The sequence below is a fragment of the Ambystoma mexicanum genome, chromosome 4q (assembly GCF_040938575.1).
Source record: "Ambystoma mexicanum isolate Mex_15411 chromosome 4q, UKY_AmexF1_1, whole genome shotgun sequence".
NCBI lineage: Eukaryota > Metazoa > Chordata > Amphibia > Caudata > Ambystomatidae > Ambystoma > Ambystoma mexicanum.
Window position 1 is genome coordinate 230619278 of NC_090928.1, and position 22170 is coordinate 230641447.

The 22170-nt window shown below is 48.9% G+C and overlaps 1 protein-coding gene across 2 annotated transcripts in view; it reads left to right on the top strand.

The window, feature by feature from the left end:
• Nucleotides 1–22170, top strand: part of MFSD4B (major facilitator superfamily domain containing 4B) — a 323877-nt gene that overhangs the window by 72841 nt on the left and 228866 nt on the right. For both annotated transcript variants that reach the window (XM_069607773.1, XM_069607774.1), the window contains one exon: nucleotides 3230–3398. In XM_069607773.1, coding sequence (XP_069463874.1) covers nucleotides 3230–3398 — 169 coding nt within the window. The remainder of the gene's footprint in view (nucleotides 1–3229; nucleotides 3399–22170) is intronic.

Sequence of the window (22170 nt, forward strand, 5' to 3'; positions counted from 1 at the left end):
TGTCTCCACAGACTGGACTTCTCTCTCTCTCTCTCTCTCTCTCTCTCGCTCTCTCTCTCTCTCTCTCTCTTTCACTCTCTCTCACTCTCTCAACTTCGAGAAGTCCCACCTGGTGCCTTCCCAAAAGCTTTAATTAATTGGAGCAGTCATGAACTCTTTCCTGGGGGAAGGCTTTGTCTCCCAAGTTGAGGGCGCAACATATCTTGCAGATGGTGACAAGATTTCAAAATGCCCAACATCTGCTGACTTTCGATTTTCTGAGTTTGCTGGGCCTCGTGGCATCCTGCATTTTCCTGGTGCCAGAGGCTCTTTTAAGGATGAGGTCCCTCCAGTGGGCCCTCGGATCCCATTGGTCCCAATTCTTAAGCAGGATGACGGACCTTCTTCAGGTGCCGAGCAAAGTCATGCAGGGTCTCCGGTGTTGGGCTTGCAAAGAGAATGGGATGATGGGGGATCCCTTTTGGCAACACTGGCCAGATGATGATCATAGTCACAGATTCTTCCTTCTTGGGATGGGTAGTCCGCATGAACGATCTCACCATGGGATGGGTAGTCCACATGAACGATCTCACGATCATCTGTGTTTGGTCCGCACTGGTATCCAGACTACACAAAAACCTTTTAGAGCTGAGGGAAATCAGAATGCCTCTGATGGCCTTTTTGCCATCCACACAGGGTAAAAACGTCCTGATTATGACGGACAACACAGTGGCTATGCATTACCTCAACAAAAGGGGTGTAGGGTCACTACCACGGTGCATGAGACAATACAGATCTAGTTTTTGGCACTGCAAAACCAGAATCTCTGTTGACCGTCGCCTAGCCGGAGAAGAGAACACAACGGAACACACTCTGAGCAGGCAGAGTACAGTCTCCCATAAGTGGGAGTTTGCTCAGGATGTTTTTAGAGATATTTGCCATATGGGGAACCCCTCATGTGGATCTGTTCGCATCCAGTATCAACAGGAAATGCAACCTGTTCTGCTCTAGGAAATTTCCTCAGTGGAGCTCTGGGGGATGCGTTCGTGGTAGAATGGGAATTTCCACTCTTGTACGTGTTCCCACCAGTCCCCGTTATTCCTCATATCGGGAGGCTGAGGACGTTCGGCAAGTCCATGATCCTGGTTACTCTGTATTGGTGCAGGAGGACGTGTTGCCCAGAACATCTAAACATGTCCATCTGCCCTCCATTCCTTCTTCCCCAGAGTGGACCTGCTGTCACAAGAGGGACACAGTCTTCTTCACCCAGAAATCGGAACTCTAAACCATCATGCCTGGTTCCTGAGAGGTTAAGATGCAAAGACTGGGACCTCCCGCAAGATGTTATGGAGGTGTTGCTTTCTGCCACAAGGCCAGCAACAAAATCTCTAGATCGCTGCTGTTGGAATAAGTCTCGCAGCTGGTGTAGAGCTAAAGATTTGATCCTTTTCCTTGTGATACCCCTACAGTGCTTTTTAAAAAAATGTTGTATTTATTTTTTGCTACACCTGGCCTATCGGGGGCTACAGGTGTTCACAGCCAAGGGCTACCTGGCAGCGTTATCAATCTTCATTCGCACACCAGAACAATGCTCTTATTTCAGAATGCCCATTGTCATACCGTTTTTTAAGGGACTGAGTATTTTCCCACCCGTCCCTTTCATAGTTCCGGCTTGGTATCTTTATTTGGTATTTTTGATGGGAGCTCCATTTGAACCTCTTCATTCCCATCCACTCATTAACATTTAAGACAACTTTCCTAGTTGTCATCGCTTCTGCTTGCTACGTGAGTTAGCTACAGGCTTTCATGTAAACCTTATTGTTACATTTTCCAAGGAGAAGGAAGTTTTGAGTGTTTGTCCCTCCTTCCTTCCCAAGGTGGTGTCCGAATTCCATCTGACACAAAAGGTTACCTTACCAGCATTTTATCCACCACCTCCTCCTTCCAAGGAGGAAACGAGGTTGCACAAACTTGATCCAAAAATGGTTTTAAGTTTTTATTTTGCCAGATTGGCAAATGTCAGGCAAGGCGATCAACTCTTTGTTGGTTACACTGGACGCAGACTGGGTCAAGCCGTGACTAAACAGACCTTGTCACGCTGGATCATTCTGTCCATTTCAGAATGTTATTCTTTGGCTGGGAAAGATGTCCCAGAAAATGTAAGGGCACATTTCATCAAAGGAATGGCAACTACTTCGGCTCTGCAAACAAGTGTACCGGTACAGGACATTTGTAATGCCACAACCTAGTCTTTGATGGAGACCTTCTCAAAATATTATTGCCTGGACACCTTGTCGGGTCAGGACGCTAGGTTTGGCAAAGCTCTTTTGCACAACATAAACCAGTAACAAAATCCACTGGTTCCATCTCCTTCTGTCTAACTGCGATGGGAGTTGATAAGAGGAGGAATCCTTGGAGGACGCAATCCATTAGAACAAATTACTTACCCTAGTAATGTGCTTTTTACTGGATATTCCTCATCGCCCTTCAAGCCTACCCCTCTGACTGTGGGTGAATGTATTATACTTCTCTTTCAGTGTCCATGCGGGTTATGGATCCTCAAGTCGGCTGTGCGAAAGGGGGGTAAAACTAGAACTGAGGCAACTGGCGCAGTGCATGCTATTTATACCAATGTTGACCTTCCGTCCAAGCGTGGGAATGGAAGCTGCTGAGCAACATCGACTCCAAGACGCACGGCAGGCACCCTCTGCTGTAGAAAGAATCTCTGAAGCTGCAAGCAGGATATCGGTATATCAAAGATGAGGAATCTGGGAGCAAGATCCAGTATAAAGAACATTAGAACGGGTAAGTAATTTTGTTCTTTTAAACTATAATATATATTTTTTCTAACTGTAATGTCTGTTATGATTATACGTTCCTCATCTATGGATGATAATTACATTGATGGCTATCTCATAAGGATGCCTAGACCTTTACCTGAGGTTAGTGCTGTAAATTAACTAATGATTAAAGTATAGCGATGCAATCCTTCCCTTTGCTTGTAAAACTGACATCTCTGACGTTGATTTTATGCTGTTTCCATCAGTTAAAAACCTAATACGTTTTTGCTAAAGAAAATCGCCCCTGAAACTGTTTTTCAGTACAATTACTCCATAGATGCCAGTTTCATTATTGTGTCTCTGGACTGAACACACGTGTGGTGTTCATTTGACAATTTACATATTTTCTGCATTGTGTATGAACCAAAACCATGAGGCTTAGTTGTTTTTTCTTTCTTTTCCTCTTCCAGGGAATGGCCATTGCTGTTCTGGGGCCGACTTTTAAAGACTTGTCAAAGAATGTGAATTCCAATGTGGCCAATATTTCCTACATTATTGTTGGAAGGTCATTTGGGTATCTTGGCGGTTCGATGATTGGAGGGATTCTTTTTGATTGCATGAATCAGCATCTTCTGTTAGGTAACAATTTGAAAATACTATTGTATCTGCAATGATGGTGTAATCTGTTACTTGTGCATTCATACACACAGTAGGGTAACCACTTGGTATAAATTACAGGTCACTGAATACAGGCAACCTATAATTATTCCGAAGTGATACTTATAGATTTTTACCTATGAGTTTTCTATAGACTGAGGGAAGATGGCTTTATTGGTGGAGCATGAGCATATTTTCAATTGACGAGCATGCTATGTATTTATGCAACCAAGTCTTTTTGACCAGGCCAAAGAACAACCCTATTTTTGTTTGCCTATCTGAAAGCTGGACATGTTGGTCTTTGGAAAAATGTATTTGTGAAATTCAAAATAGAATTGTCCCATTCACTAATTACAGAAATCTATTAGTATCAATATTTAGCTAAGAAAATAATTTCATGTGCTCCTTGCAAATTGATAGTGACCTTTTTGGATAGAAAGGCCCACCTTTCTCTGACACTTCTAGTAACATAATTTTCTTGCTTGTGCCTCCAAATACATTTTTGATGTTTGTTCCCAGGGGCAGATCTTGGTATGATTTACAATTTGGCAGATGTATGTTTGCACATGTAAACATCTGTTTAATGATGTTATGTTTTAATAACCGTTCAGGTTTTATGTTCTTTTGTCTCAGATTATCAGATACATCTTCAGTTTACCTACTTTGTGAGTTTGTAGCTTCTTTTGAATTGTTGTAAAAGCATTGCAACACAAAACCCTTTCAACAAAGATATTGCTCCAAGAGCGTACTGAGCTTACTGGATGATCAGGGAGCCTCGGCACTCTGGTGCATGCAGTACTCCAGAATCCTGCTTTCACTCTTTCCCATCCAGTTGGGATAGCCTGCCCTGGAAAAAGCTTCTCTGAAGAGGATGCTGTTGCTTGAAGAAAGGGTTTGGGACCATGGGGTGCAGGCAAAATGCAAGCCTGAACTGGCAGCTCTGCTGCAAGCACCGCCTGATTTGCAGAAAGTTCCCCCAAGCAGAGCAACACGAGGGACACCACAGTGTTCCCCCCCCCCCGCCCCACCTCGCGGGCTAGAAAACCATATCTGGCCTTCTTAGATCGCTGTCGTCCCCATGGCAACCACAACAGGGAGGATTCTAATATATTCACCGCTGCAGGCCTGGATTGGCTCCAATAGCTGCCTACCTGCAGCCACGCTATAAAAACTTCATTCCACAGCCGGCAGGCAAAGCCGTGCTGGGAAGGCCTGAAGGAAAGGCCTACGCTGCTCTCTGCGCACGCACGCACACACACACACACACACACACACACCCGCCGACTCCACACCAGACACAATTCAAAGGTAAGCCACCAGCTGCCCCACGAGGCCCCGGCTCATGCTGTGACTCCTCTCCCGCTTTGGCCACTTGATCGCACCTATTGGGCAATAGAGACCCAGCCACAACCTGTCCCACACCATCCACCAGATGCGGTCGACTCCGCACCCGCACAAGTCGTATGACCGTCATATCTACACCCGTAGATACTAACACCCGCAACAACCGGCTAGGTCTTGGACCACAACCTCAACCCTTGGTCCCAAATACTTTACCAGTCACTGCACTTGGACCACCCACAGGGGCTCACTAGCCTCCCCTAACCTAACTACGAACACTCGGATCCACAGCCTCATCACAACGCTGCCTCATGTGACTACCAGCAGTGCCGTGACAACCCACCTAGGGCGGGCCTGCAGCCCTACAGGCACCCCAATGACTCTTGTCGCTGACTCAATCTGGAGACCCGAATTGGTGACCGTTCTCCAGGTCACAAAATGATACGCACCCCCTTTAGGCCTGATGTGGCTAACACCTTGCTCTCACCCCATGTAACCTGTACCCTGTTGCTGCACAACGCTGTATTCACCACCAAGTTACCTCACGCTCTTGATGCCATGCCTAGGCCCAATGTCACTAGAGCCTCTCCTATTCCTGCTGCTATGAGCACACCCCTGTCAACGAGTTATGCCTGCATGACCACCACTGCCACCCCTCATTTCGTCCCTAATGCAGTGGATGGAACCAATACTGATCCCAGTCCTCATTGCATGCCTAATGCTATGGATGTACCTATTACTAATGCCAGCCCTCATTTGAGGCCTAATGTTGTGGATGTACCCAATACTGATGCCCACCCTCATTGCATGCCTAATGTTGTAGATGTACCCAAGACTGATGCCTGCCCATATTGAGATTGCACCAAATAGTTGCCATCTGCTGACCAACAATGTACCCATGCCTAATGCTGCCAATAACTTGCTGATGCCTATAGTCACAACCCTTCCTATGACGCATGATTACACTCGCATCCCTCCAGGGGGAAATGCAAGCGATTAGAGCTAGGGGGTCCTTTTTTTAGGGGCCTGTGTGGCTGAGGACCAGATACAAGCATATAGAACAAGAAATGCCACTGAACAGCTACCCACCTACACACGCACTAGGTGTGTCTAGTTGCGAACAGTGCTACCAATTATGTCGGTCAATGGATCAAGACAGAGTCAATAGAGAGAAACATTTTTTTAATCAATAAGTATAAAAACACTCGGAACAGTTTCCGTATAAAAAAGAAAAAAGTACATTTTGTTTACACAAGATATCACATAAAACAACATTCTGTGAAAATCACTGATTGCGATGAATCAATGCTACCACAATTCCCAAATTCTAACAATATTGTGAGGTTAGTAAGGGAGTGTGGTGGACATTTGGCTGTTTCGTATGTCTCTAATTCATATAACTTGCCCTTGGCTCTGTCAACACAGAGAAATGTGTTTCTGGGAACTAGCAACACATTTTCTGAAACACTCTATAGCCAACTTAAACCGCTATTAGATGTGTGCTGAACCTGTCTTCAGGACGTTAAATGATGACACCAAGATTTTGATGTCAAGAAAGATTCATTGGTTGACCCTTCGCATTATGGCAATCTAAAAACCAAAACAGAAAAAGCGTGTTGGTGACATTGTTAAAAACCCGAAGTGGGGTATCATCTCTATACGTGTGCACAAGCAACTATTGACACTAACCTTCTGATTACTTCATTGGCGTGTGTGGCATCGAATTGGGTAGGCATGTAGACCAAATTCGAACGTTAAGGCTGTGGATTCTCACGGTCGTTGAAACTGAAAAGCAATTATGAGATGGACCTTGTAAACTCAATCTTGCGATTTTGCATCTGCTTTTTTGCACAGCTTGGTGCAAGTTATATGATAGGTACACAGCAATCTGAAACTAATGTAAGGGCCCAATATAGACTACTGTCTATTAGACATTCATTTACATTTTGTATTTTCAAACTGCTAGGGACGTTTCCATCGTGTGTAAAATGAAGTGCTCAAATCATAAATTTACCTTCAGCAAATGGAGATAATTCCTCCGATGACCTCGCTAGCCGCGGAATGCGCGTGTTGTGCCCAGCGTTAAAGGAGATTGCCGTGGATTTGATTTCTGGAACAAATAGCTCTGAGTCAGTGACTCGAAGCATTGCATTCAACTTAAAAGTTATTTTGTAACGGAAGCATGCGAACGCTTACCTACTTTGTATATCTTTGTTAGTTTGGTTGCCACACCGTCTGTTTTCGCAGTGGTTCCTGATTGAAACAACCGGATATAACTCTGCGGATGGGTTGTGGAACTAGACTCTGACTGAAGGAGCAATCAGAATGGTGCAAATTGTGCGCCATCTTGAAATCAAAAATGGCAACTGTACCTGAGAAAGGCCCGATTAAAGGCATGCTTTAAAGGCCTAATTCAACTAGATTTTTACAACTGTTGTACTCATTTCTGTTAAAGAGATCAGGACAATATGTATTGGACCTGAACAGTGCTTAATGAATCATTTGTGCAAGACCAGGATCATTTACGCAAGAACAGACTCCACTCAGATTGCTGTGTACCTATCATATAACTTGCACCAAGCTGTGCAAAAAAGCAACAAAAAGCAGATGCAAAATCGCAAGATTGAGTTTACAAGGTCCATCTCATACTTGCTTTTCAGTTTCAACGACTGTGAGAACCCACAGCCTTAACGTTCGAATTTGGTCTACATGCCTACCCAATTCGATGCCACACACGCCAATGAAGTAATCAGAAGGTTAGTGTCAATAGTTGCTTGTGCACACGTATAGAGAGATGATACCCCACTTCGGGTTTTTAACAATGTCACCAACACGCTTTTTCTGTTTTGGTTTTTAGATTGCATAATGCGAAGGGTCAACCAATGAATCTTTCTTGACATCAAAATCTTGGTGTCATCATTTAACGTCCTGAAGACGGGTTCAGCACACATCTAATAGTGGTTTAAGTTGGCTATAGAGTGTTTCATAAAAAAATGTGTTGCTAGTTCCCAGAAACACATTTCTCTGTGTCGACAGAGCCAAGGACAAGTTATATGAATTAGAGACATACGAAATGTCCACCACACACCCTTACTAACCTCACAATATTGTTAGAATTTGGGAATTGTGGTAGCATTTATTCATCACAATCAGTGATTTTCACAGAACGTTGTTTTATGTGATATCTTATGTAAACAAAATGTACTTTTGTCTTTTTTATATGGAAACTGTTCCGAGTGTTTTTATAGTTATTGATTAAATTATCTCTATTGTTCCTGTCTTGATCCATTGACCGACATGATTGGTAGCACTGTTTGCAGCTAGACACACATAGTGCGTGTGTAGGTGGGTAGCTGTTGAGTGGCATTTCTTGTTGTATATACTCGCATCCCTCCTACACCCACTGCTGCCAACCTCCCTTTGAAGACCAGTCCAACACAGTACACCTCACTCAGCTGCACTCTCGTCAACACACGCTGCCTCTTCGCCCATGCTCTTCACATACATGACATTATCACTAGGCTCCATGAATCCTCTGGCCCAGCCCTCTCCCTAGCACTTCCCCACCCCCCTGTCCCCAGGCTACACTATATTCCGACAGATCCGCCCGTACTGGAAAGGAGGGGGTTTTGCCTTGATAGCAAAAGAATCCATTCCTATTAGAAAGGTTGAAAGGTCAATAGAGAGCAACAGCAACTACTTACTCCTCAAACTTAACTCCTCTCCAAACTGTACCATTACCCTCCATTTTGTCTATTGACCACCTGGTTCATTAGACGACCTCCAGGCAGCATTGACCCACCTCCTGTCAGACAACCTAAAAAAATCCACCAAGGCCATCCCCCTAGGTGGTTTCAACCTTGGCCTCAATTACCCCAAAGTCTTCCATGCCAAATCACTTGACAATGCGCTTGATACCCTATGCCTTAAACACACCATCTCTGACCCTACCCACATCAAGGACCACACTCTAGATGGGCTAGCTCACCACAACTGCCCACTCACCATCAAGGCTAACTCCCATTCCCCTTGGACTGACCACCACATTCTTATTTTATATCGCCACCCCCAAGAAAGTGCACCAGCCTGCTATGCCCCTCCCACCTGCCCTCACTAGGAGCTCTCACCAACCCTACCTACTAATGCTGGCCTTCAGACCCCCTTCCCCAATGACCCTGATATACTGGCTCAGACTTATAACACTTCTATTACACTAGCAGTGGAAGCCATTGCCCCACTTACGTCACAGAAAGCCAAACCTACAAAACACACTAACGCCTAGTTTTCCCCTGAATTACAAGAACTACGCTCCAAAAAGCGGACAGCGCTATCCACCTGGCAAACCATCTCGACTCAGCCAAACTAGAGTTTTGTAAACTGACCAGGGAATACAAAAAAGCTATCATCCAAGCCACTTCCTTCAACTGTCAACGCCAAATCCGATACCAAAGAGACCTTCTCAATTTTGAGGGAATTAGAAACACCTACCCCCGTCCTCAGGCTATCACCAAAGATGAAACCTGGTGCAATAATATACAATCAGCCGTGCTAAGCAAGCTAGACACCAAATTACACAATTAAAGCCAACCAACAGTCTTTGGTCCATCCCATACCACTCCTCCCACCTCGTGAAACCAGCGATGCTTCTCCTCTCTTCTCCTTCAAGGAGGTCAACGAGCAGGATGTCCTAAACATCATGAATACTATCAAACCGCCCAGTTGGAAAGGAGACATCTGCCCGGTCCCCCTCATCAAAGAATGCACTAGCACACTCGCACCCTTCCTTACAGCCTTTATAAACGCCTCCTTCGTGGCAGGATCTGTTCCAGCCTGCCTAAAAGAAGCTTGGGTTTGTACCGTATTAAAGAAACCATCACTTGACCCCACCTCCCCCGGTAACTACATACCCATAACAACCACAGTGCCATTCTTGCTAAAAATTCAGAAAAAAGGAGCTTACCTACAAGTCCAACAGTTCCTCAAAGCTAACGGCCTCCTCGGACCCTGTCAGTCTGGCTTCTGCCCCGGCCACGGAATCGAAACAACCTTACTTGACTTAAAAAATCAAATGGACGACATCTGTGACTCCGGTAAACCTGCCCTACTCCTCATCTTGGACTTGTCAGCGGCTTTCGATTTGGTAATCCACATCCTCTGCAACCGCCTCTCATCCACAGCGCACTTCTCCCCTATCGCCACAGCTTGGATCACATAGTTCCTGCAAGACAGAGCCATGATATGATATGAGCGTTTTCTCTGACCAAGCCTCTGCTAAACCTGACCTCATCCAATGCAGAGTTCCACCGGGCTCATGCATATCCCCCACTCAATATAATATCTTCACAAGATCACTTTTCAACATTCTGGACTCGCTAGGTATCACATACACAAACTACGCGGACGACACAAGTCCTCCTCCCCTTATCGAGTGACTATGAGTCTGACACCAAGTCTCTCAATGCTGCCTACTCTACCACCCAAGCTTGGATGGCAGAAAATGGGTTGTGCCTAAATGGAGACAAGACTGAACTACTGAGTGGCTCCACAGAAACCTTAAAGAAATTGGACAGCCAATACCTTGACTTCATGATCAACAACACACTAATCACAGTATCCCAGGCAGTAAAACCCCTTGTAGTCTACTTGGACTCCAACCTTGCCATGTCTAGGCATGTCAACGCCATTACAGCCTCAGCAGCCTACCACTCCCAAGCTTCTCAATGCAGCCAGACCCTTTGTCTAAGAAAACTGCCTCACCATTGCCAGAGCCATAATAGGATCCCGTCTTGACTACTGCAACGTTCTCTGTGAATGCCACATCAGTAAAAGAATTGGAGAAACACCAATCCATCCAAAACTGCTCTTCGTGCAGCCATTGGCAATCCCAGAAGAGACTACATCTCTGCTGCCAGGCGACAGGCCCACTGGCTACCTATCAAAGAACTTGTCCTCTTCAAAACACTGGCCATTACCGATAAATGCATCAATCATTCAGCCCCTAACTACCTAACACAAAGAATAAACAGATCAGCATCCTGTAGACCAACCAGAACACCTTACTCCAATCTTCTCACAGTGCCTAAAGTCATTCGAGCCAGAGCCGGGGGCTCCAGCTTCCCATTCATAGCTGCCATGCAATGGAACTCCTTCCACCCTACCTCAGAGTAGAAACTTCCCACCTAGTGTTTCGTAAACCTCTCAAAACACTATTTGATTGAACTCAACAGCTATTTAGCTATGTACACTAGACCATGTAAAAATGGCATTTGTTCAAATACCTAACTGTATGTAATCTGCATATGTAACACCTTTGTATGCACTACGTAACTAAGATGCCTTACTGTAACAGCGCCACAATGCCCTCGGGCGGTTTGTGCGCTATATACACTTTAAAATAAAATAAACGCTGTGCTGCGTCCCCTGCCTGGTGTCTAACGGAGTAGCGGGGGCCAGGCCCCTTTGTAACGGGGTCGCTGTGTTCCAGAAACAGTGAGGCACCACCTTTGCCAGTGACAGGCGTTGGCACCCTGGCAACGAAACAGGGGAAAAGTACACCGCTGCAGCAGGAGTCAAAGGCTGTGGCGGCTAATCATTGTAGGCACTGTGTGTGAGCCCGTGCGGGCTGTGGAGGCGAGGAGGAAGCGACAACTCATTGCGGTGAGGAGTCGGAGACCGCAAGAGTCAACAGCAGCCGCGAGGCTCGAAGGAGGAGGAGTCGGCTGCAGCCAGCACCCCCCCCTCCCCCTGTACCCCACAGACACCAGGTACTGAGCCCGGATGTGCTGAGGAGAAGGCATTGATCCGGCGCAGCGGGAGCTGACTGCCGCATGAACGAACGGACCCGTGAGGCCTGAGTAAAAGGAAGCAGACTGCTGCCAGTGTCCCCCGCAGGCATCGTAGGCTGAGCCTTTTCGCACGATGGAGGAGAGGGTGATGCAGGCGGCTGAGGGTAGCAGCACCAGACCTGGTGAGGTCCGCAGAGGAGTGGGCCTCAAAGTGCCCCGGCTGGCACCAGGTGTCCACCTCGGTGCATCCCATAAAGAGGCGCCCCAGCGGTGGAAGGCCGGGTCGTGGGCCGAAGAAGCCCCCCCCAGAGCAGAGACGGTGTAGAGGAGCAAGGACTGGCCAGGCAGGGGGTGAGTGCTCGCTTTGAGACCCATCGGAGGGGTGCTGTGGCCCTCAGATACTGTACATGTGTCCCAGGCCACAAAGGAGGGGGGCTGCCCGTGTATGGGAGTGTGACCCCCAACAGGACTCTGCAGAGGAGATGAGGCGGGGCCAATTGGAGCACTGCCTCACCCGAGGCATACATCTGAAGCCAGTAAAAAAATCAGGCACTGGCATTCTTGGTTAGCGGTGGGGACAAGAGATGCTCTGGGGTAAAGCGGAGGAAAGGAGCCACAGAGCAGGATGAAGGTGTGAAGCCCCACTCTGGCGACTGCAGGTGGAAGTGAGGAGCATTGTGCTGGACACCCACCAAGATTTGGGCCCAATGGCCCCCGCCAAACCCCCTGGAGTGCAGTCCTCCCACCCTGACCAAAGCATGTCCAAGTGGGTCAGCACACCAGTGGAGACCATAGGGGTGTGGTTGCCCGAGCCTCAGGCCTAATTACAATGAACTGAAGGTGAGGAGGTTCGGGGGACAAGAGGAGTGGAAGAAATCCCGAGGCAGTGGAGGAAAGCCTGCGGAGGCTAAGAGAGACAGCGGTGTGCGCAGAGACAGGGGCTGGTAAAGTGGGGGAGATTGACCAGTAAGGTTGGGGTGTTGACGAGCAGCAGACAATGGAGTGAGACTGTGGTGGGCCCCCGTCAAGCGGTAAAGGTGTACACCGCAAGGACATCCGCAGGAGAGCAAACTGTGTGACACTGAGGAGGTATAAGGACATAGGGGGGTGTGGGGTCAATGAGTTGGAGAGAGAAGTTTTACCAGTACCACAGCCGTGTTGGAGGAGCAATGGAGAGGGAGAAGGAAGATACAGGTACGGACCCCAGCTCTGCAGAGATAGGGACCATCAAGAGCGACATCCAGGCATGTGCGAGCTGCATATGAGCAACTAAAAAGACCTGCTCCCGGCCACCGCTGACATCCTGTCCCCCGCCCCCCGAGCTTCCCCACCGACATCTGGCCGCAAGCCCGACAGAAATCTGTGCTGGGAAACTGAAAAACAGGCTGACGGCTTTGCGGTGACGCCGCCATCTTGGATTCTGGTCAGGAGCTGGAGATGCAGGGTCTGCCAGCCAGCTACAGACTCCTCTAAGCCCCGGCAGATAGCCTCGCGAGACCTGCAGACCATCAGTGGAGGAACACTGGGCTCCACCGGGGACCCGACCAGTGAGGAGGAGGTGGAGATCCTTAACGAGGCACACGTATGCGTCCCCGCCTGTCCTTGCATACCCTCCCTCCCGCCTGCACTCGTGTCTGGAGTGGTACTGCCCTTCACAGACCACACAGTGCCAGCTGCACTGGCCATGGCCAAGAGCCTCTACAGCAGTACCTGAGTGTGGCGTGACTTCGGACCGGGGGTTAGGTGCCCGCCCCAAACAGAAAGACACCACTCCTCCCATGCCCCCCCCACCCCCTCCAGCGTCTATAGGCCCAATTGATCCACAGCACCAGTGAGCCTGGAACACTCTGTCCACCACACCTGGCCAGCTGCCCAGAGGCCGCTCCACGGCTAACGGCACCAGGCTCCTGAGCGTAGGCCTTGCCACATCGGGAGCAGCCACAACACCCGGGCACGGCGTAACGCACACCCTGCTTGGTCGGACAGCACTGAGGTGCAAGAGTCCTGCGGCAATAACTGTGCCCAAAGGCGGGAACACCTATGGCAGAGGAGCCACTACTGCAAGTAAGGCTGCGTATCCAACCGAAACCTGTGGTCTGCCAAGAGGCATGAGGGCTAATGCAGGAGACCGGGGCCTACCGTTGACATTCTGACTTCTGTGAAGATGCCTGCAAAGCCATTGGATCGATTAACGGATGATTGGCCCCATGTAATACACTGGAAATATTGGCACACTCCTCCAGAAAACAAACAGCCCCCCCCCCCCCTATCACTTGCTACTGATATACGGCCCTGGGCCAAGCAGATGGGACCAACCTAACAAGTGCCCCACGGCACAGTGAGTAGGGAGATCAGCCCCAGCCACCAGCCTAACAAGACAAACGGCAGTCTACTGTTGTCCGCAACGACCCAACACCCACCCTCTGACACCGCAAGCCATAACAAACCGCCCCTGTGCATGACCCTCAGTTAAAATGATACAGCCAGTTGGGAGGGGGGGGTAAGGGACCCATCCCTGGTACTTATCGAGGCGACAAATTCACGGGTGCACGCACGACACTACGATCTGTCCAGAGCTGCTGCGCCCCTTACACACAGCCTTCAGAACCAGGACGCACGTGCAGTCATTGACACATTGGACCCACCAAGAGACTGAAACAGGCACCCGAACCGGAGCCCCTCCCAGACTGCACAAACTAGTATAATGCTTAAGGACAAGGCAAAAAGACAGGACTCATTCACGGCGGGCTTTCCCCTTCGACCCCCAACGTAAAATCCCAAGTGATGGAACCCAAGATCCTGCTCTCTCTCTTACGGACGTCATGAGGGCGATCAACGACTCAGACATCCCTATAACTGAAGCTAGGGGGCCTGACTGCAGAGGTGTCCTTCCCCCACCAGGACCTCCACAACTTGGCGTCTAGAGTCGGGGAGTCGTAGCAAAGTATATCGAGCATAGAGAATACGGTCCATCAAATGGAAAGGTAACTGGCTACAATCTCCACAAAGGTCGACCAACTCGAATACTCTGCGGAAGACAGTGAGAGAAGGGCGTGACGGAACAATCTGAGGATCCTCGGGATCCCGGAGAAAAAAGAGGGCCCCAGTGTTGAACTCTTGCTTGAGGACTGGCTCGCCCATCTCTTTGCCCCTAAAAAATGTTCAGAGTTATTTTCAATTGAACGGGCACACAGGGTCCCCACTGGACGCCCCTTCCCTGGAGCCTCACCACAGACTATTATCGCATGTCTCCTAGACATCCAGGACAGGGACGCTATCCTCCAGATGGCCCGAGCCTCTGGACCCGTCACCTACAACGGATACCGCATCAGCTTTTACCCGGACTACACTAAGGTGGTACAGAAGGCCCGACAATCCTTTGACTCATTAAAGAAAAAAACTGCAGTCGATGTTGATCAAATACGCACTCTTCTTCCCGGCGCTGCTGAAAGTCCATCATGAAGGGCCACTCGCCTATTCTACACACCCCAAGAAGCCTTGGAATGGCTGGACACTGAGATCCTCAACGAAACAGGCGCCCGTCGATCTCCACAGGGGCCAACCAAATGTTCTTCTGAAAGTTGTTGAAGTGATTCAGGAGTAGGGACGGGTCAGGTTTATTGGGGGTCAAGTCCGGCCATAGTAGGTGAACACGGCCCTTCAGGACAGCCAGGGTCTCAGACTGGGTATAGGGCAGGAATTCCAGCACCTTCGTAAAGGTGGCACATGATGGCCAATTAATACTACTTACGTGGAACGTAAACGGGCTGGACTCCGGGGTGAAGAGGCGACTGGTCCTCCAACAACTAAACAAACATTCACCTGACATAGCTCTCCTGACCGAGACGCACCTCATGGGTACAGAATGTAAATTCTTCAAGAAGTCCCAACTATGCAGGCACCTTCCACGCCGGGTTCTCCATCTGCTCTCGGGCACCATGATCCTTATGCACAGACAGTCTCATTCCAACTGAAGGGGCACCACGTAGACCGAAGGGGGTGCTTCATGGTGGTCACAGGGGATATCGGGAGAGTCTCCTGGGGTATCGTGGCAGCTTACGCTCCCACCCTCCCCCCACTAACACACAAACGCCTTAGTGACCTCCAGGAGGTAATGATGGGGAAACAGGCAGATAATTTGGTACTAGGGGGCGACTTCAATTAAGTGATGGATGTGTGCAAGGACAGAACACACGTGGGTAATGGGAACCTCGAAACACAAACCAAGCTCTACTCCTTCGCATCGGCACCTGGGTGGTTGATGCATGGCGCACTCTTCACCCCACAGACGCAGGATATCCTTCTTCTCCACAACTCCATGTCCCGGATAGACTATTTCTTTGTCCCACAAGATGTCACATACGCTGAAAACTGCCACCTACCTAGCCAGGGGCATCTCGGACCACTCCCCCTTCTGTTAACCATAAAACACACTCAAACCAAACCCCAATCCTCCTGTAGACTTAACGCATATTATCTGGGAGTCCCCGATGTGTGTCAGGGCCTCGCGCAAAAGACAACCGAATACTTTTTCCTGAATTAAGGCTCCGTAGCCAGCCCCATAACACTCTGGGAGGGATACAAGGTGGTGCTTTGGGGGAGGCCCTTTCTCTGGTTACAACACACTGCAGGCAACAAACCCTAGAGATCACCAAAAAGGAGGAGGCCGCAATGACGGCCGAGGAAGATGTCCTTGCCGCCGGCACACCGGAGTCCAAAGAGGTGATGATAACGGCCCAAGAAATATTGAAGAACCTGGCGCTAGACAATGCCAGGACGTCTCACTGGACCATGTGTAGTCAGATCTACGCCAATGGGGACAAAGTTGGCAAGGCCTTGGCCTGGCTGGAGCGGACGGGAAATGGTCACGGACACGTCGGGGCCATCCAAGGGGTTGAGCGGAACCTGCTTCATGAGAATGTAGACATGCCAAACGTCTTTGCCGCCTTCTACGAGGGACTCTAGACCTCCAGAGAAACCACATCCGCAGGGGCGACCCCGCACTACCTGGACTCCATCGAGCTCCCCAGGCTTTCTGGGCCCCACACTGAAAAAATTGAAGCGGGGGGCCACGGAAGAGTAGGTCACTGCGGCTTTGTCCCAGCTCCAGCCCGGCAAAACCCCAGTGGAAACCTGGAGACGAATGGGCGACTGTGGTGGGACATATGCACCACATGCTGATGCGCTTTCGCACAGATGGAGTGCTCCCACATGACCTTGGACAGGCCACCAGAGTTGTAATTCCCAAGCCTGCGAAGCCCAGGGACCTCTTCGCTTTGTACAGACCCATCTCTCATCAACGGGGAGGCCAAAAACCTAGCCCGGGTCCTGGCCAACAGGATGCTGGGGGTCAATCGTTCTCTAGTCCACCCGTACCAATGTGGGTTCATGCCGGCTAAATCCACTCGGGTGAATCTGCGGAGGGTCCACTTTGCAATTAGCCAAACCTCAACCATCAAGGAGCCTCTTGCTCTACTCGCAGTGGACCGTATTGGGTTTGGGCCCAATTTCATGTCATGGGTTAAGATACTGAAAATACTGGACGAAGCAGCCTACCTGCAAGTCCAAAAATTCCTTGAGGACCACCGTCGTCTTGGCCTTCGACAGTCTGGCTTTAGACCACGACATGGGACCGAAAACGGCCCTCCTTGACCTAAAAAATCAAATGGATGACATCAGAGACGCCGGCAAACCTGCGCTCCTTCTGCTCCTCGATTTATCGGCCGCGTTTGATCTCGTGGACCACAACACTCTGTACCACCACCTTTCCATTGCAGCTAACTTCTCCTCCAAAGCTTGTGCATGGATCACCTCATTTCTTCAGGAAAGATCTATGAAAGTCTTTTCCGACTCAGCGTGTGCCACTCCCAGTCACATCAAATGTGGTGTGCCTCAGGGCTCTTGCATCGCACCCACACTTTATAACCTCTTCACTAGGCCTCTCTTCAACCTGCTCGATTCTCTGCGCATTCATACACCAACTAAGCTGATGACACCCAGGTGCTCATCACGCTTACAGGTGACTGAGGCAGACAGGACTGCCCTTAACTCTATTTACTGCACCATCCAAGCCTGGATGGCAGAAAATTGGCTGTGCCTTAACAGCGAGAAAACGGAGCTTCTACTCATTGGTTCACCCACCATTCTGGGTAACCTGCACAAAAACTACTGCTCCTTCATTATTGACTATCTCTCTCGCAGTATCCCAATCAGTAAGACCCTGGGAGTCTACCTCGACTCTAATCTCAATATGAACAAGCAGGTCAATGCCATTGCCTTCTCTTCGGCATACTATTCCAAACTGCTCAATGCAGCAAGACCTTTCTTAACCTCATAGAACTGCCTTACCATTGCTAGGGCCATGATTGGTTCAAGATTGGATTACTGTACTGCTCTCCTTGGTGGAACCTCTGGCAAAAACATTGCCAAACTCCAACTAGTTCAGAACAACGCCCTCAGGGCTGCCACAGGATTCTCTAAAAAAGACCACATTTCTGACCTTAGAAGATTGGTCCATTGGCTACCCGTGAAGGAGAGAATCCTCTTCAAATTCCTCTCCCTCATGCACAAATGCCTCCATGATCTTGCTCCCCCCTACTTGGCTCAACGCATATCCATGCCTACCCCCTGTAAGCCGTCCAGACTGGCCTACACTAACCTGATCTCCATGCCCAAAACCCGTAGAGTGCGTGCAGGTGGCTCCAGCTTCCCAGCCATGGCTGCCACACACTGCGCCCTACCTACGCACCTCAGGAGCATTGACTCCCACCTATCCTTCCGCAAAGCCATCAAAACCAGGCTATTTGTCTGATCGGTTCACATCAGTTCTCACTGAACCTCACCTAACTGTTTTGTTTTTTTTGCATCTGTGCACCCCTGATCCTCCACTTTGTAACCAAGTAACCACATTGTAACCGTAATCTTACCATGTATATTTCCTCTCTGTAACTAAGCAACTACAGTCTGTAACCGCAATCTTGACTATGCACACTTCCTGTAATAGCGCCTCAATGCCTGTGGGCTGTAGTGCGCTATACAAATGTAAAAATAAAAAAATAAAATAAAGATACTATATACTGCCCCCAAATCGGTGGTGCGAGTGAACAGGCTCTCCTCGACCCTTACCACTGGGCACAGGAACCAGGCAGGGATGCCCCTTCTCCCCCCTCCTATTTATACTGGCCATAGAGCCTCTAGCAATCCAGCTCAGGACGTCTCCCGGGTGGTCTAGGTTTGTGTGGCCCTGGGTGGGGGGGGGGATCGTATTTCACTGTACGTGGATGACCTGCTCATCTACACAAGTAACCCATAGGGTCTTGTGCCCTGAGTTCACCGGAATCCTCTCAAAATATCAGTTTTGTGGGCTTAAAGTGAACAAACACAAGGCAGTCCTTTTCCCGCTCCACAGTGGGGCCGACCGACACTGCCCTTACTCGGTCTCCATCCAGAGTTTTGTCTGCCTCGGCATCTGGGCGACCCCAACACTGATGATTTTCTCCGGCTTAATCTCCAACCAGTGGTGATCAGGTTTGAAGCGGATGTCACCCACTGGCAATCCCTTCCACTGGGCTTGCTGGGGAGGGCCACCCTCTTCAAAATGCTCTACCTCCCGATATTCCTTTACGTCCTGCAGAATGCACCTATCCATATCCCCCACACGACCTTTTCTACCATAGACCCTATCCTCTGGAAACTCCTATGGGGAGGGAAGCAACCCTGCATCGCCCTGACCACGCTGCAGTGGTTAGTCTGAGAAGGGGGTCTGGGCAGACCCTGTTTTAGGGATTACTACTGGGCATCACAGCTGGGCGCCTAGAACGACTGGCTCCACGCAGACCCTGCTCTTCCACATATCAGCAAAGAGATCAGATGCATGGGCGAAAGAAAGCCCCTCCGGGTCCTATGCGGACCAGACACCACAGCGGCTGCCCTCCCTGGGATGATAACACAAATACGATTGGTGTGGGAGGGAGGCCCTCCAACACTTTGAGTGGGGGAGGCAGCCCACAATGGGCCAACCTATGTGGGACAATAGGTATATCCCAGAGGCCATGACAATGGGCCGCCTTCCTAGCTGGGAGGAACAAGGGATACTGACCTTAACGGCGGTCTTACAGGGCGGTCACCTGAAGCCGTTGAAGGCAATACGTGAGGCGTTTGGTCTTCCTCCTGGAGACATTTACAGATACATACAACTGACACACGCCCTACGTGCCCAATTTCCTGTGCTCTGATATCCCACAGAGCTCTCCCCTTGAGGTGAATGTCCTTCACGCGAGGATTCTGGTAAAGCCCCCATCAACACTGTACCAAGTGATCACTGCATTTGGGACCCGGGACATAACCCGCCTGCGGGAGAGGTGGGAGAGATTGGTAGGCCCCCTGGAGTCAGAGAAGTGGGTGGAGGCACTAATGTTTCCACGCGAAATAGGCATCAACGCCAAATCTGGGGTCATACAATATAAGATACTTCTCCAGGTCTATCATTCCCGGGCTGCAATGGCCAAATGAGGACTGGTGGAAGATGCTGACTGTCTAAAATGCTGTAGGACGCCTGGCACCTTTTACCATATGCTGTGGGAATGATCTCACAGCTTCATTGTTTTCCCTGGGTCCCAGACATCTGAACATCTGGATCAAATGTTAGGGGAAGCCCCGGGCAGTTCCACAGAGGGATTTTATTGCTACAAGGGGTAGTTATGCAGAGGTGTCTAAATATTCGAGTCCATGCGTTCACTGTTGTGCGCACTGGGTCGAATGTGCACAAGTCTGTGTAGCAGTTGTCCAGAATGACTGTTTTAAGATCTGTTGGGGTTACCGAATCGCGTTCCAACGCTTGATGTACTGGGCTGTGGCCTGGTTTATACCAACGTCCTGCGTAATGTGCCTGCACTTCCAGGTAGTATAACGCAAAATCGAGCGCTACAAGGCCACCTCGATCATAAGGCTCAGTCGGAGCTTCCCAACTCATACGGGGCACACCACCCTCCCAAATAAATTGCACTGTCATAGACCGGATCTTTACAAAGAATTTGCGTCCTGGCCATATTGGAATATTATTGAAATAATATAATAATTTGTGTACCACCACCATCTTCACTAGGGAAAATCCTGCCATCTAATGACATGGGAAGCTTGGATAACACATTCAGTTTAATGGGCAGTATATTAAGGTATGTTTAGTGGTTTTCTTCATATAACCATTTCTGTGTTCGACACCGTGAACCCCAGGTATTTAAAGCTGACCAGAGCCCATCAAAATCCCCTAAGATCATTTGGTTTGACAGTGCCCTCTGTGAGCGGCAATAGCTCTGATTTTGAAGCATTAATTTTGTACTCTGAGTGTTTTTGTAAACCTGGCGACCTCTTCCATAACTGGTTCAGCGTTTTCCTTCAGGGTTACGCAAATCTACTAAGATGTCGTCAGCTTATAAGTATATGATCTGCAGGGTCCTGCTATACGGATCCCTCTGTCAATGTTGGTCCCTCATCAAGCGCGCCAGCAGTTCTATAGTAAACGTAAACAGGAGAGTGCCTCTGGCGTTGTCCAGTCAAAGTAACGGATACATAGTTTCGAAATGCAATATTTTAGAAACAAAAGGATTGAAAAAAGTTTGCATGTGTTTTATTTTTTTGGTATAGAAAAAAATTGTATTATTTCCCCAAAAAACAGGGGTTATAGGGGGGACACCCCAAAAAAAATGCATTTGAATTTTTTTCTTTTTAGATCTTTTTGGTTCGAAAGTATTGCATTCAATCCTTTTTGTATTCGACCCTTTGACTATAAACCGCCTCTGGCTAATGCAAACGGCTGTGATGTGACCCCATTCGTTCGAACTCCAGCAGTCGGGTTAGCGTGCAGTAGTTTCACATACCCAATATAGAGGTTTCCCAGCCCAAAACGTTTAAGCACACCAAACAAAGTTCCATGACACAGTCTCGAAAGCCTTTTCGGCGTCCAATGAGGCGGTGACTGCAGTGGCATGGGGATCAATTTGCGAGAGGACGCCGAAGAGACGCCTTTAATTTAAGGCCATGGACCTTCCAGATATGAAGCCCAATTGATCCGGGTGTACAAGACAGACATGTACGGAAGGAGCTTGTTCTCTAAAACCTTTGCCAACACTTTTGTGTCCGAGTTAATCGCCCCAGGGGGTCTACCCGGTTTCAGCAATACTGTTCTAACGGCCTCTGACATTGAAGGGGGGGGGTCATCTTCCACAGAACTCCTCCCACACTTTAAGCCGTCGTGGAGCCAGGTTCTTCTTATAGGTCTTATATAGTTCTATTCCCAAACCGTCCAGGCCTAGCGCTTTGCCTGAGGCCAGTGACGTAATAGTCTCTGCCAGTTCTTCCAATGTTACTGGTTCATAGAGTGCTTCAGGTGCCTCTTCTGCAAGACTAGGGAGAGTTATTCCACCCAGGAACCGATCCACTGTGCAAGTATCTGCATTTGCATACAGCCCCATATAGTACTTCATAAACACACCATTAATCTCCTCTGTTTCTGTTAGAAACCGTCCCTCTGCCCCATGGTGTACAGGCATAACATCAAATTAATAGTCAAATTACAATAATGTCGGAAAAAAAATGTCAAACAAAAAAAATTGAATTTCTTATTTTTTTAT